Source organism: Prionailurus viverrinus, chromosome B3 (assembly GCF_022837055.1).
Source record: "Prionailurus viverrinus isolate Anna chromosome B3, UM_Priviv_1.0, whole genome shotgun sequence".
Classification (NCBI taxonomy): Eukaryota; Metazoa; Chordata; class Mammalia; order Carnivora; family Felidae; genus Prionailurus; species Prionailurus viverrinus.
The window spans coordinates 13,238,805-13,254,691 of NC_062566.1; the positions used below are offsets into that span (position 1 = coordinate 13,238,805).

General features: G+C 38.1%; 1 protein-coding gene across 5 annotated transcripts in view; it reads left to right on the forward strand.

Moving 5' to 3' along the window:
• Window positions 1–15,887, forward strand: part of LRRC28 (leucine rich repeat containing 28) — a 182,614-nt gene that overhangs the window by 153,402 nt on the left and 13,325 nt on the right. For all 5 annotated transcript variants that reach the window (XM_047862309.1, XM_047862308.1, XM_047862312.1 and 2 more), the window contains 2 exons: window positions 5,610–5,785; window positions 7,643–7,802. In XM_047862309.1, the coding sequence (XP_047718265.1) occupies window positions 5,610–5,785; window positions 7,643–7,802 (336 nt within the window). The remainder of the gene's footprint in view (window positions 1–5,609; window positions 5,786–7,642; window positions 7,803–15,887) is intronic.

Here is a 15,887-nt window from a genome sequence, read left to right on the forward strand (position 1 = left end):
CTGTGACATTATGCTAGGCCTCAAATTGCATTATCTCCCTGTGGAGAGGACTCAAGTATGTGTGCCTTTTATCAGTTTATTGCTTCTCAGTTCCAGATCTACCCTTTTCCTTGGGACTGACGCTTGTAGAATTTTTTCCTTTGTCGTTGATTTATATGAAGCTTTCTCAATAGAGGGCCCTAGAGAGATAGTGCAAGGTCAGAACAGGGGTTTCCTTCCTGCTTCCAGGGTGCTGTTTTCTGTGCAGCAACCAGCAAAAGGATGCCCAGTAACACCTCAGCAGCCTTCACTGTCCAGCTGAAACCCACACTCTCCAGCAAATTTCTCTGCTGTCTTTTTCCTTTGATCAATACATGCCAGGTACATTTTTTATTTGAAAGAACCAGGTTTTGTTTTTATTTATACTTTCTATGCTTTGTTTCCTTTTGATCAACTTCAGTTCTTATGTTTTTCAATATCCTATCCATACTTTGTATTTATTTTGCTTTGCTTCTCCTAGTGTGTATATCACACACACACACACACACACACACACACACCTCCTGAAACCATCTGTACAATTAAGATCATAAACATATCCATCCCTAAGTTTTCTCATGCCCCTTGATAGTCATTCCTTCCTGCCCTCATCCTGTCTCCAGACAACCACTGATCTGTGTTCTGTTATTATACACTAATTTGTATTTTCTAGAGTTTTATATGAATGAGTTAAATAGCGTGCACTCTGTTTTGGTCTGGCTCCTTTCACTCAGCATAAGGCTTTGGAGATTTATTCATGATGTAGTGTGTATCAGTAGTTCATTCTTTTTTATTGTTATATAGAATTCCATTCTATGGCTATACCACAGATTGTTTCTGTTTACTTGTTAATGCGCATATGTGTTGGTTCTAGTGTTTGACTTTATTACAAATAAAGCTGCCATGGACATATGTTAACTGCCTTTAATGGTCCTAGACTTAAATTTACTTGGATAAATATCTAGGAGAGGAGAGTCTGGACCATATATATCCTTAATTTTTTAGGGAACTGACAAACTTTCAAAAAATGACTGCACCATTTTACATTCCCACCTGCAATATAAGAGATTTTCAGTTCTTCCCTATTTTTGCCACTTTGGGAATAGTCAGCCTTTTAAATTTATCCACCCTAATTGTTCTGCAGTGATATTTCATTATATTTTTAAATTGCATTTTTCCAGTGAGTAAGAGTGTACATCTTTGCTTGTGTTATTTGCCATCCTTATATCTGCTTTGACATAGTATCTATGTACATCTTTTCCCCATTGTTTTTTTGGATATTTGTGTTCTCATTGAGTTTTGAAAGTTCTTTATAGATTCTGGATACAAATCTTTTATCTTCTGTATACTTTGCAAATATTTTCTCCCAGTCCATGGCTTGTCTCTTCATTGTCTTAACGAGGCCTTTTAAAGAGCATACATTTTTTATTTTGATGTAGTCCATTGTATCAATGTATCCCTTTGTGGATCTTGCTTTTGGTGTAACCCAGATCACAACGGTTTTCTCCTGGATTGTCTCCTGGAATTTTTAAGGTTTATGTTTACATTTTGGTCTGTGATTCATTTTGAATTAATTTTTGTATATGGTACAAGTATGGCTAAAGTTCCTTTTTTTTTTTTTTTTTGCATGTGGATATACAGTTATTCCCACACCATCTGTTAAAAGTACTTTCTCCACTGTACCTTTGTTGAAAATTAGTTGTCCTTATATGTGTGGGTCTATTTTTAGAAACTCTCCTTGCTCCATTGATCTATTAGTCTGTTTGACAACAACACCATATTGTCTTGATTACCATAATTTTACTGTAAGTCTTAAAATTAGGTAGTGTTAGTCCTCCAAATTTATCTTCCAAATTGTTAGATTATTCTAATTGTTCAGCATTTCTACATAAATTTTAGAACCAGAATTTCAACATATATTTAAAAAGAAAACCTGCTGTGATTTTGATTGTATTAAATTATAGATCAATTTGAGGAGAATTAATATCTTAGCAGTTTTGAGCCTTTAAAACTATGATCACAATAAGTATCTTCATTTCTCAGCAGTATTTTGTACTTTTCAGTGTACAGGTCATGGATATCTTTTGTCAAATTTATCCCTAAATATTTCATATTTTTCATTCTATCATATATGATATTTAAATCTTTTTCAATTTCCAGTGATTATTGCTACCATATAGAGTACAAATAATTTTGTATATTGATCTTGTATCCTCCAAACTTGCTAAGCTCACTTCATGGTTCCAGTAGTTTTGTTGTTATTGTTGTTGTTTTGTTTTTTTGGTTTTTTTTTTTTTTTTTTTTGGTTTTTGTTGTTGTTGCTGTTGTTGTTGTTTTGGTGTGTGTAGGTTCTTTTGGACTTTCTACATACACAGTAATGTCTTTGGGGAGGAAAGGCAGTTTTACTTCTTCCTTAAAAAGAATCTAGTTGCCCTTTATTTCTTTTTCTTGCTTTATTACACTGGCTGTAAGCTCTGTACAATGTTAAATAGAAGTAGAGAACAAATATGTTTGTCTTGCTGAACTTATTGGGAAAACAGTCTTTCACCAAGTATAATCTTAATTGTTGTTTTGTCATAGATAGCTTTTATCAGATGAATAAACTCCCTTCTATTCCTAATTTGCTAAGAGGGTTTTTTTTTTTCTTTTCTCCCTGGAATGGGTGTTGAATTTTGTTAGACAATTTTTCTGTATCTATTGAAATGACTTTATGGTTATTTTTCTTTTAAGTTTTAGTATAGTGATTTACATTGATTTTCTCGTATTAGTGCAATCTTAATTAGTAAGATAAACCTCATTTGGTCATAGTAGCTTGATACATTGTTGAATTCACTTTGCTAAAATCTTGTCTAGACTTTTTCCAACTATGTTCAAGAGTGATGCTGGGTTTTGTTTTGTTTTGTTTTTTTCTCTTGAAATGTGTTTGTCTGGTTTTTGTATCAGGATAATGCTGGCTTCATAGAATGAGTTGAGAAGTATACCAACCTTTTAACTAAAATTCAACTTCTTTAAATATAGGGCTGTTCAACTTACCTATTTCTTGAGTGAGCTTTCTAATTTTTATCTTTCAAGGACTTTGTATTAGCATAAAGTTGCTTATTGCCTTTTTATTATCTGTAGAAGTTGGGCAATGTCTCCTTTCTCATTCCTGATATTGGTAATTTGTGTCTTCTCTCTGGTTAGTCTAGTTAGAAATTTTTCAATTTTATTAATCTTTTCGAAGTTCTAGCCTTTAATTGATTTTTCTTTATTATCATCCCATTCTCTATGTCATTGATTTTCTTGATGCTCTTTATTATTTCTTTTTTCTGTTAAGGTTTAATTTGCTCTTTTATTTCCAGTTTCTTGGGTGAAAGCTCTGTGTGTAACATGTTATTCCAGGCAGTAATTATAATTGTTATTATAATAACCTTTGCTGCCAGTTCTAACATCTGTCAGTTCTTGGTTGATTTCACTTACATGATTTTTCTCATTATAGGTCATGTTTTCTCACTTACTGGAAAGCCTGGTAATATTTTACTGGATGCCGGACAGTGTGAATTTTACCACATTGAGTGCTGGGTATTTTTGTATTCATACAACTATTCTTGGTATATGACACAACTAAGTTAATTGGAAACAGTTTTATCTTTTCAGATATGGCTTTTAGGATTTGTTAGATGAGAATGGAATAATGTTCCGTCTAGTGTTAGTTATTCTGCACTACTGAGATAAGACCCTTACATGCACTCTACCTAATGCATCATGAATTATGAGGTTCAAGTCTGATAAGAACAAACACTGTTTTCATCCCTGTATGAGCGGTGGGCACTGTTACCTTTAATATCTTCAGCTGGTTCTTTCTCCAGCCTCGGATAGTTTCCTCACATGCCTGGGCTGATCAGTACTCATCTGAATACTTATGGGGGCCTTCTGCAGATCTCCAGAACTCCCTCTTTGTGCATCTCTTCCCTCTGAGGTTCTCTGTCCTGCAAACTCTAGCTGCTTTGGACTCCCTGAACTCTTAGTTCCTTGTCCTCAATTTAAGGTGCCTGCCATCCTGTGACTGATTTCCTCTTCCCTGATTAAACTGTTCTCTTCAGTCAGGTCTGTGCTCAAGTGTCACCTCCTCAGAAAGACTTATTTTGATTAATACAGCTCTCACTCCCCTCTCGCTCTGTTTTATTATAGATTTACCTTTTCACTGTCTGTCTCTGCTCACGATAGTAAGGCCCACTTCTGATCTTACATGTGTACCTAACTGAATTTCATACTCATATGTATCAAATATCCACAAAAATGTTCATAATAGCCCATCATTGGAAACAGTCCAAATGTTTATCATTACTACACAGCAGTGAAAATGAATAAGCTATAGTTCATGCGACAACACGGATGAATCCCAGAAATAGAATGTTGACAAATGGAGCCAGACACAGAAGGTGTCTGTTCAAATAGGCAAAACCAAACAATAATGTTCAAATTTGAAATACCGGTTCCATTTAGGATATGGGTTTTTCCCAGTCAGGGGTTCCCAGAGTGGCCTTCTGAGGTTCTTTCCTTGAGCCGGGTGGAGAAATTGGTTGAGTGAAATCAGTTGAGTCCCATATTGTCTCCTCTGTAAAATCTTCCCTAATTTCCTGAACAGGTGGTCATTCTGTCTTCTCTGAACAAACATTAGAACAATTGTACTGTAATTTTTACATTTTCCAAGGGAAGGAGTCATCTTGGTTTGGTTTGGTTGGTTTGGTTTTTGTTGTTTTGAGTATCTTTGGTGTAGAACTGATGCTCTGGAGACGTTTTCTGGTGGGAGGAATGAACAAGTGCCAGAACTTCAAACGTATGAGCCACGGGCTTCTGCAGCCCATGCCTGTGCCTTCCCATTGCCTGTTTCTAGTTGAGGACAGAGATAATATCTCCTGTTGTATCTGGAGAGCCAGGATTTGTTGGTACCTGTTTGTCATTAGTCTTGACAATGAAAAGTCTTGAGACTTAGGTAACCTGGAGGTCAGATAAGGTCAGACTCCTTAGATTTGGCAACCTGGCAACCACAGGAACAAAGCCACCTCTGCCTTCTGGTGGGTACAGGGGATAAGGCATAACTTCGTGTATTCACAAGGCTTCGCTGTGAATATTTTCCCCACAAGTTTATGGAAGGATCCATCAGAAATCAATTTGCTTTGTAGGGTTTCTTCTCCCACACAAAAATGCTGTGAAACCAAAATACGATAACTCAACAGAGTACTCTTTTTTCCTTTTAATTTTGAAAATTTCAATGAACATGCACTTGGAAAGGGTAATCAAATGAGGATAAATGGAGCTTCCAGAGAAAATTGTGGCGGTCTTGGGAAGGGAAGTTCCTTCAAAGTTTGTCCTTGCTGGAAGTAACTGGCCCTCAGCAGTGCTATAGCTGAGTTCCAACTGATGAGTTTACATTTCTGTGCCAGGCTTTATTAAGGAACCCAGGATAGCATCTGTTCACTTTGAAAAGAATTCTGGCAATTCAGCAGCGTCTTAAGATTTTAAATGTATATTTTGATTAACACATTTTTATTGGCATATATATTCTTTTCCTTTTTTGCTAATACTACTGTGAATGTGTCTTTCTGCAGCTGTGGTGCTCCCATTCAAGTTTCTGAGGTGAAGCTGCTTTCCTTTTCATCGGGGCAACTAACCGTCTTCCTCCCTGCTGAGGTGAAGGCCATAGGGACAGAGAATGATCGTGTCCTGCCTCTGCAAGAGCTGGCCATGAGGAGTCTACATCACACATACCATACTTTCCTTAAAGGTACACGGGGCTTTTCTCTTTTTCTGCCTCTTACTCAGTGAACTTGGAAATTATGTTTTATGCTGCCAAAGTACTTTGGTGTCCATTTTTTTTTTATGGGTGGATCCAAATTTACTGTTTTAACCAGTTTTAAATGCCCAGTACAGTGACATGAAATACATTCACATTGTTGTGCAATGGTACTTTTTTTTAATTTAAAAAAAGTTGTAATTTTATCAATGGTGATCCCTTCAGTACCCCCTACTGACACAGGAGCATTTGCTAAAATATGGTCTTCAGTCATAAAGGACAGAGGTTAAAAGTTAAACTATGAGGTTTAGGGGTACCTGGGTGGCTCAGTTGGTTAAGCGGCCGACTTCGGCTCAGGTCATGATCTCACGGTTTGTGAGTTCGAGCCCTGTGTCGGGCTCTGTGCTAACAGCTCGGAGCCTGGGGCCTGCTTCAGATTCTGTGTCTCCCTTTCTCTCTGCCCTTTCCCCAGCTCACACTCTGTCTCTCTCTCTCTCTCAAAAATAAATAAAGATTAAATAAAATTTAATGTAAACCATGTGGTTTAAATGAAGGAAATTGGTATTTGGGAACATGTATCTGGTGGAAGTGAAAAGCCTGGCAGAGACACTTTTCTTTTGTGGGGAAAAAAAAAAATGAAAGGTCTTATCCTCAACGCAAAGTTGGGTATCTTCCAGCAGAGTGGGTTTTTGCCATGCAGTCTGCTTACATCTGAGAAATTATACACCTGAAGGGGAGGAAATATCAGGAACCTTCGGCACTACCACCACAGCATGTTAACTCTTGGTTTGGAAAGGATTTGGCAGTACATAGATTTCAGAGGTGTTGTGATGTGGGTCTCGGAGACGCTTTGAAAAAGCTGTAGGCCATGTTAAATAAGCTACATTTCAAGTTTTTTAAACTGCTAAATGTTTTGTCTTTGCCTCAAAAAAAAAATCCATACGAAAGCATCTAACATCAGTCAGCCTTCTAGAAATGTCTAATACAAAGTTGAGTTGGTTTTTAATACTAGACAAAAAAAAACTGATAATTATTCACCTATGGGTAAGTTCCATTTTTATAAATGGTTATTGGTAAGTCCAGATAGATCTAAAGGATGATAAGATCATTTGTATTTCCTTCCCAAAGACGAGTCTGTAATTTTTAGGTTTTGCCTCATTGTGACCACTTCTCTTTCTTCTGGATGTTTGCCATCGGTGGGAATCAGTGTGCACTTGTGCTCAAGATTGTCTGGGCCACTGGGATGTTTTGCTTTCAACGTTGCTTTTGTATCGCTCAGGCTCAGCCGAGAAGGAGGCCCCCTCTTTATTAATGACAGCTTTATTAATGAAACAGGGAAAAGCTTGGTTTCATTATTTTTCTTTCTTTGATTTGCTTCCCGCTTTCATTCCTTTCAGTAAATACAATTTAGCTTGAGTAGTGCTAAATGCCCAGTCGATTTTGGGAAGAACTTAATGGAAGTCAGTGTTAGTCTTTGGTGCCAGCCCTTTTTTCTTCTTGGTCTCTCACAGAGCGTTTTGTAAACCCTCTCTGGGTAAATTAATGCCTTTTTTTTTTTTTATCTTTGTTCTTAAAGAATATTTGGTGTTATTCTTTCCTTGCCTCTGCCTCAGGCCAGCTTTTGTTTGCTCTTAAAAGAGCAAATTTAGGCTTCCTCTTAGTATCAAAAAAAGTTAAAAAAATCTTTCATTTCCAAATAATGCAGTGCCTATCAGATAACAGTTATTTTCAACACGCAATACTTTTTAACTAACCGAGTGGACTGAGTAACAAAGAAACGTATTTCAAGCCCCGTGTAAGGAAATCTGATTTTTTTGTATTCATGCCTGATTTTCTCTTGTGTTCCAGATTTGAACTTTCTGTCTCCGATCTCGTTACCCAGAAGTCTCCTGGAGCTGCTGCACTGCCCCCTGGGACACTGTCACCGGTGTAGTGAGCCCATGTTTACAATTGTCTACCCCAAGCTCTTCCCCTTGAGAGAGACGCCGATGGCAGGCCTGCACCAGGGGTAATCATGCCTAAGTGGGCACCAGGGCTTACACCTGGGAGAGGGGTGGAGGCCATGCAGGGAAGTATTGTTAAGTCAGCAGCTCTCAAGGTGCCCAGAGTGCTTCCTGAGATACAGCTGAAGGAAACAAAAGCACATTCTCAGCATCACAAGAAAACTGGACTTCCCTCTATTACTTTTTTGGCCGTGTACAGAAGAGTTTTATTGCATATGCTCTTTAGAGTAGCTCATTCTTTGCCAGGAGCCTTTTCCTGCTATTCCGCTATTCACAATAGTCTTTAGGCAATAAGGAATGTCAGAACAAAATATTTGTTATATAATGGGACCAGCCCAGCCCTTCTATTTAATTGGCGTTGCTAACTGAAAGTACATGGCTGAACATCGTGTGTGTGCGTGTGTGTGTGTGTGTGTTTCTGTTTTGAATTTCTAACACTTCCAAATGCCATTCTCTTGCCACTCTCTATTTATTGGCCCAGTGCCTTGAATTTGCTAAGAATGTTCACCAAGCAAAAACCCCTAAACTGGTGGTTTAAAAAAAGAAAACCAGACAATTAAAATTAGGACATCAAATGAAAAATCCCCCATTAACACAACCTTAGCATATAGATATTCTAAATTTAGGATTTTCTAAATTCACGTTTTTCAAAGTTAAAAAAAAAGAGAAAGTACTAGAACGCCTCATTTATCCATCCAGTGGTATTTTGGGTTAGTAAGTTTTTCAGAGAACTTGTTACCCCCTATTGAGTGCCAAGAAGCATTTACTTTGTAAGCATTTCTGTAGAAAGAGAGCGAGCCTGGGCGGGGTGCTGAAACTCTCTGAGCCTCAGACTGGGGAGAGAACATCGTGCTGGGTGGGGCTGTCATGAGGATGAGCAGATGATGAAGGCAAAGGCTCTTCAACAAGTGGTAGTTACCTTTACCAGCGGTGTACCCACTCCCTCGCACAACTGCACTTTTCTCTTACCCCGAATAATCCTGTTTTGTTATACTTCCGGTTCCTGTTTCCACTTTCTGTATTTTTAACGTTTTTTGCCTCGTTGTGCCTGCCCACAAGAAGCCTTCCTCCAAACCTTTCTAAATTTGCTACTTCGAATCCGAAGTGATCACATCACCAAATTTAGTGGGATTCCGTTTAGATTGGAGTTAAAAGGACTGAGTCAGAGTCTGCGTGTATTATTTCCTACACGAATAAAATTAACAAATGAAATAGCCACAGTGGAGGAGAGCCATAGTTGCATAGGGGCAGGTGCCCGGGCCCTGACTCCAGCTCCTCCGCCCGGAGACCTTGAGCAGAGGACGTAAAATCTCTAAGCTTCAACTTTTCATTAATAAGATGAGCATAATATTAATATCTATTTAATAAGGTCATTGTGAGGATAAATGAGATCATTCATGGAAAGAGCCCAGGCATGTAATAAATACTAAGTAAATGGTAACTATTTTAATCTATTTTTTTTAGCGCAGAGACTTTTAAAAATTTCTCGTATGTGTGTGTTTCTAGCAAATGCTTTTCATGTTAGTAAGATATCATCATAGGATAATCTTAACGAATTCATTAAACTATCGTAAAATCCTTATGCATAGTACAGTGTTTTGTTGTTTTTTTTTTATAGAAGACATTTTCTTATTGAAAATATGAAAATGAAAACAATTCTGTATGGTCAGGATACCCTGTCAGTAGCTGATAAAATTCTGAATACCTTTTTCAAAAAGATAAACTTTCTTTTTACCATGGCAATTAACTTGTGAAAGTAAATTAGATCTTTCAAAAGGAGACATTTTTTGTGTGTGTTATCTTTATATGAGATTTGGGGAATTTATTCAGCATTTGAATGTTTTATTGACTGTTACTTATTTCTCTGCTACAACCTAGAATGTCAGTGTGAATAATCTTATATTGTTTCGGGACATAAAATATAATAGTATTAGTTTCATAAAATGAATATATCCAGTACATAGGACTTAAGCAGTGCCCGTTTGTTGAGCAAAGCCAGAAGTGCCTGTGTTTATAGCAAAGATGAAATGCCAAGACATAAACATGGCTTTCTGTGGTAAGTTAATGCTAGGGTTGAAATTGAGAGTTTGTGGCTTTCATTCGGTCCACCAGACTTTGCTCCTTCCCATGTTGCTATGGAGATTGTATTAAAAGCATTGACTTCAGTTTCTATCATAGTCTTTAAAGTACTTTCTTTTGTAACTGAAAACCAACTACTTGAATCTCAGTAGCTTACTGCTGAAAATAAAATCAATATTTTTAATATCATAAACTAACTCTACAAGGTCTTGATAATATTATTTTTAAGTTTTATAATATATTCAGTTCAGTTGGCTTTGCTTGTTGTAAATAATACATTGTATCAGCCAATACCTAAATCATTGTGGACATCTGGCATCATTTTAAAAGAACATATTGGATATTCTTCTAAAATACCAAGTCCCATACAAGTGTTAGTTTCAACCTAAATTTAATACAGAGTGAAACAAAAAGAAATTATAGTATTTTTAATAAACAATAGATTCCCAAACCTTCAAATATCAATAAAACAGAAGAATGGCTAGCATATTCATGATTTTGAATCCTTATAGCACATTTTCTTTCCTAAAACTTACTGTTCACTTATTAAAATGGAGAACATCAGCATAGAGGGTTATTTATTATTATAACAACGTGTCTGGCTTTTCCCCATGCATGCGTGATTTATACAAGTTCTGTATTTTCCAATAGGAATTCAGGTCACCCAAGGTTTTTCAGGGCTATATATTAATTTGCTAGGAATGCCACAACATTTAAAATGCCACAAAACCGGGTGACTTAAATAATAGGATATCCATTGTCTCACAGCTCTGAAGGCTGGAAGTCTGAAATCGGCATGTTGGCGGGGTAGTTCCTTGTGACGGCTGTGAGGGAAGGGTCTGTTCCAGGTATCTCTCCTTGGCTTGGAGATAGAAGCCTGTCTTCTCCCTGTGTCTTTACATCATCTTCTCTCTATGTCTGTCTCACTCTGTGTCTAAACTTCCCCTTTTTGTAAGGGCCCCAGTGATATTGCATTAGGGCCCACTCTGGTGGGCTTTAATCCTCCCTTAACTAATTGTACCTGAAGTGATCCTGTTTCCAAATAATGTCACTGCATTACTCTGCTCAGGCCGCCATAACAAAATACCATAACTCACTGACTTGAACAACAGAAATTTATTTCCTCACAGTTCTTAGGCTGGAAATCTGAAATCAAGGTGCACATGGTCAGGTTGTAGGGGAGAGTTTTTTTCTTGGTTTGCAGATGGCCACTTTTTTGCTGCCTCACATGGCAGAGAGCTTGTGAGCACATGCACACAGGCTCTCTGGTGTCTCTTCTTTTTATAAGGGTGCTAATCCCGTTATGAGTGCCCCATCCTCATGACCTCATCTAAACCTACTATCTCCAGAAGGGCCTAACTGCAAATACCCATCACATTAGAGGTCAGGGCTTCATCACATGAATTTGGGAGGACATACTTCAACCCATAACAATCCGTTCCAAAAATTCATGTTCTTCTCACATGCAAAATAAATTCACCCTATCCCAACACCCCCCAAATCCTAACCCATTCCAACATCAACTTGTAAGTTAAAAAAATCTCATCTTTTTTTTTAAATGTTTTATTTATTTTTGAGAGAGAGAGAGAGAGAGAGAAGTGGGGGAAGGGCAGAGAGAGGGAGATAGAGAATTCCAAGCAGGCTCCAAGCTGTCAGTGGCTCGATTCCACAAACCGTGAGATCATGACCTGAGCCGAAGTTGGACACTTACTTGATTGTTCAGACGCCCAAGTTCAAAATCTCCTTTTAAATATCTAAATCAGGTAAGGGTAAAACTTGGGTATAATTCTTCCCGGGGCAGGACTCCTCTCCAGTTATAAACCATATAAAAACCATATAAAAATATGTTTAATTATTAAAACATTAGTAGACCAGGGGCGCCTGGGTGGCTCAGTTGGTTGGGCATACGACTTCAACTCAGGTCATGATCTTACAGTCTGTGAGTTTGAGCCCTGCATCAGGCTCTGTGCTGACAGCTTGGAGCCTGGAGCCTGGAGCCTTCTCTGAATTCTGTGTCTCCCTCTTTCACTGCCCCTCCCCGCTCTCACTGTGTGTGTGTCCTCTCTCAAAAATAAAAACATAAAAGAAATTAAAAAAAAATTGTTAGACCAGTTATTTATTTTTATTTTGGTGGGGGACAAAGTATGTCTATTCAATTCATACATGATCATAGAAGCAAAATTAGAAAACACAATTCTGGGGACACTTGGGTGGCTCAGTCGGTTAAGCGTCCGACTTCGGCTCAGGTCATGATCTCGTGGTCCGTGAATTTGAGCCCTGTGTCGGGCTCTGTGCTGACAGCTCGAGCCTGGAGCCTGTTTCGAATTCTGTGTCTCCCTCTCTCTCTGACCCTCCCCCGTTCATGCTCTGTCTCTCTCTGTTTCAAAAATAAATAAACGTTAAAAAAAATTTTTTTTAAAGAAAATACAATTCTGCAAAAGGAAACTGAAGAACTTCAACCAGAAATGACCATTGGTAATAGGTTAAAGTAGAATCTCTCTAAATTGACTTTTTTTTTAAGTTTATTTATTTTTGTGAGAGAGAGACAAAGAGAACATGTTCACACAAGCAGGGGAGAGACAGAGAGAAAGGAAGAAAGAGAGAATCCCAAGAAGGTTCTGCGTTGTCAGCACAGAGCCCAAGGCAGGGTTCGATCCCACAAACTGTGACATCATGACCTGAGCCCAAATCAGGAGTCAGATGCTTAACTGACTGAGTCACCTGGGCACCCCTCTCTAAATTGACTTCTCAACCAAGGATCCATTGAATCAGATTATTGGTGCTCTTTATATCCTTTTTTTAAAAATTGTGTTAAGAACATTTAAACATGAGATCTACCTTCTTAACAAATTTTCAAGTGCATAGTACAATAGTATTAACTACAGGCACCACATTCAGCAGCAGCTCTCTAGAACTTGTTCAGTTTGCATAACTGAAGCTGACAACAGCTCCCATTTCTTCCTCCCCTTCTCCAGCTTCTGGCAACCACCATTCTACTCTCTGTTTCTATGAGTTTACTTTTTTAGATACTTCGTGTAAGTGAAATCCTGTCCTCCTGGGGCTGGCTTATTTCACTTAGCATAATGTCTTCCAGGTTTGTTTGTGTCATTGCATATGCCAGGACATCCTTCTTTTTTTTAGTCTAAGTGATAGTCCATCCTTATGGGATGCCTGGGTGGCACAGTCAGTTGAGCATCCAACTCTTGATCTCGTGGTTCATGCGATCGAGCCCCACGTCGGGCTCTGCGCTGACAGCGCAGAACCTGCTTGTGATTCTCTCTCTCCCTCTCTCTCTCTCTCTGCCCTTCCCCGCTTGTGAATGCTCTCTCTCAAAATAAATAAATAAAATATTAAAAATAAATTATTTTAAAAAATATTCATCCCATATTTCTACCAGATTGTCTTTATCTGTTCACCCATCAGCGGACATTAAGGTTGTTTTCATATCTAGGATATTGTGAATAATGCCGTCATGAACATGGAGTGCAGGTATTTCCTTGAGACTCTGATTTCTTTTGGTTACATACTTAGAGTGGGATTTCTGGATCATATGACAGTTATATTTTAATTTTTTTGAGGAGCTGCTGTACTATTTTCCATAACAGCTGCAGCATTTTACATTCCCACCAAAAGTATACAAGGATTCCCATTTCTCTGTATCTTTGCCAACACATTATTTTTTGTTTGGTTGTTTCATTTGTTGTTTTTACAATAGCGATCCTAATAGGTATGAGGTGATGCCTCACTGTGGTTTGATGTGTATTTCCTTGATGATTAATAATGTTGAGAACCTTTTCATGGGCCTGTTGGCCACTTGTCTGTCTTTGGAGAGATGTCTATGTAAGTCCTTTGCCCATTTCTAAATCAGATTATTTGTTTATTGCTATTGAGTTATAGGAATTCCTTATATATTTTGGATATTAACCCATCTCATCAAGTAGTGGGATTCTCAAATATTTTTTTCCCATTTTATAAGTTGCTTTTTCCTTTTGTTTCCTTCTGCTTTGCGGAAGCTTTTTAGTTTGAAGTAGTCCTGCTCACCTGTTTTTGCTTTTGTTGCTGTGCTACTCATGTCATGTTCAGGAATTCATTGTAGGGGTGCCTGGGTGGCTCAGTCAGTTTAGCCAACTCTTGATTTCAGCTCAGGTCATGATCTCGTGATTTTGTGAGTTTGAGCCTCACATTGGGCTCTGTGCCGACAGCACAGAGCCTGCTTGGGATTTTCTCTCTCCCTCCACTCTGCCCCTTCCCCATTCATGCTGTCTCTGTGTCTCTCAAAAATAAATGAATGAACTTTAAAAAAAAAAAAAATTCATTGTCAAGACCAATGTTAATTAAGAAGCTTTCTCCCAATGTTTTCTTCTAGTTTTATAGTCTCAGGTCTTACATATAAGTCTTTAATCTATTTTGAGTTGATCTTTTTATGCATGGTGTAAGATAAGGTTTCTACTCTCCGTTTCATTCCTTTTGCATGTGGATATCCAATTTCCCAGCACCATTTTTTGAAGAGACTCTTTTTCCCATTGTATATTCTTGGCTTCTTTGTGGAAGATCAGTTAACAGTTTTGTGTGGGTCTGTTTCTAGGCTCTGTGTTCTGTTCCATTTGTCTGTGTATCTGTCTATGCCAATACCATACTGTTCTGATTACTGTAGCTTTGTAAAATATTTTGCAGTCAGGAAATGGGATGCCTCTAGCTTTGTTCTTTCTCAAGATTTGCTTGGCTCTGTGGGATCTTCTGTTGGCTCCAGGTGAGTTTTAGGAATTTTTTTTTCTCTTTTTGTTAAAAATGCTATTGGAGTTAGTTCCAAATAGCTCAGAGTAACTCATCCACTCATTTGTTAATGTGTCCAGTTAGCAGATATGCAGTGAGCATTCCCCGCAAGCAGAGCACTGTGGGAGGTAATGACACCCTGGCTTCAGTCAGCTGCTTTCAAGCTCTGATGCAGAGTTTGGTTTTCTTCAGGAATTCTCCTTGGTCTTTTAGGCCAGAGCGATTACGTGAGAGGGCCAGATGTCCTGGTGACGGATGTGCCTTGGGATAGAGGCCCGTGAGAGGCATGCAGAACTCATTGTCTTATGGCTTCCCTCATCTTTCAGGACAACTTAATACTCTCTTCTCCACTCACTGTAATTTCACTCACTGTAGTTTATCTCTAAACGATCTCTCCTAATTCTTATATGGTTAAATCACTTACGAAATGTTTTTCATTACCTTATCCTTGCTTTTTATGGCTATTACTTTCTTCTGTGAAACCAGTTAACATCAGTAATACTGACATTATTTGCTTACTTGTATTTAGGATTTTTTTTTTCTTTTAGCCAAAGCCTATTCATTGACCGGCACCCTCTTAACGTGACTTAGGAAACTTTGCGCAGGTAAAATACTCTTCAACAAATTAAGTAAGTTGTTCTTCACTGTTTTTTTCCTACTCGTATCACTCAGTTATTGTGCGTTGACCTCTGCGATGTGCCAGACTCTGTATTAGGTACCGGGGATTCAGCCCTGACCACACCACCTGATAACTTCTTTTCCCATACATATATTTCACCCCTGACGTCCTAGGGCATGGACTGATCAAATAGAGAAACCAGTATGTCATATTTAAGCCTCTAGGTCTGCACGTAGGATCTTCCCATGAGAAACTGTCACCGTTAACATAAGTGGAACAAGCAAATACAATATGTTATGAGATAATTCTCCCTTAATTTGTGTATGAGTTTGGGATGTCATCTGATCAACTCTGTCTAATAAATATTGTTTTTCTTCTGGCTTGAATTTCTGTATGAGTCAAGGATATGCTTTTTGCTTTTTGTTTCTAATCAGGAAACACGTTTGCAAAGAAGATACCATATTTCTTATGTTTTTTTGGGGGCTCCAGAATGTGCCAACCACATTGTGATTTTTTTTTTAAGAATAGTGTATTTCTGTATTTTAAAACTAAGCTGAAATGCTCTTTCTCCTGTCTTGCCTATAAATAAGAGATTCTAAAGCAACAAATGTCATGTCTG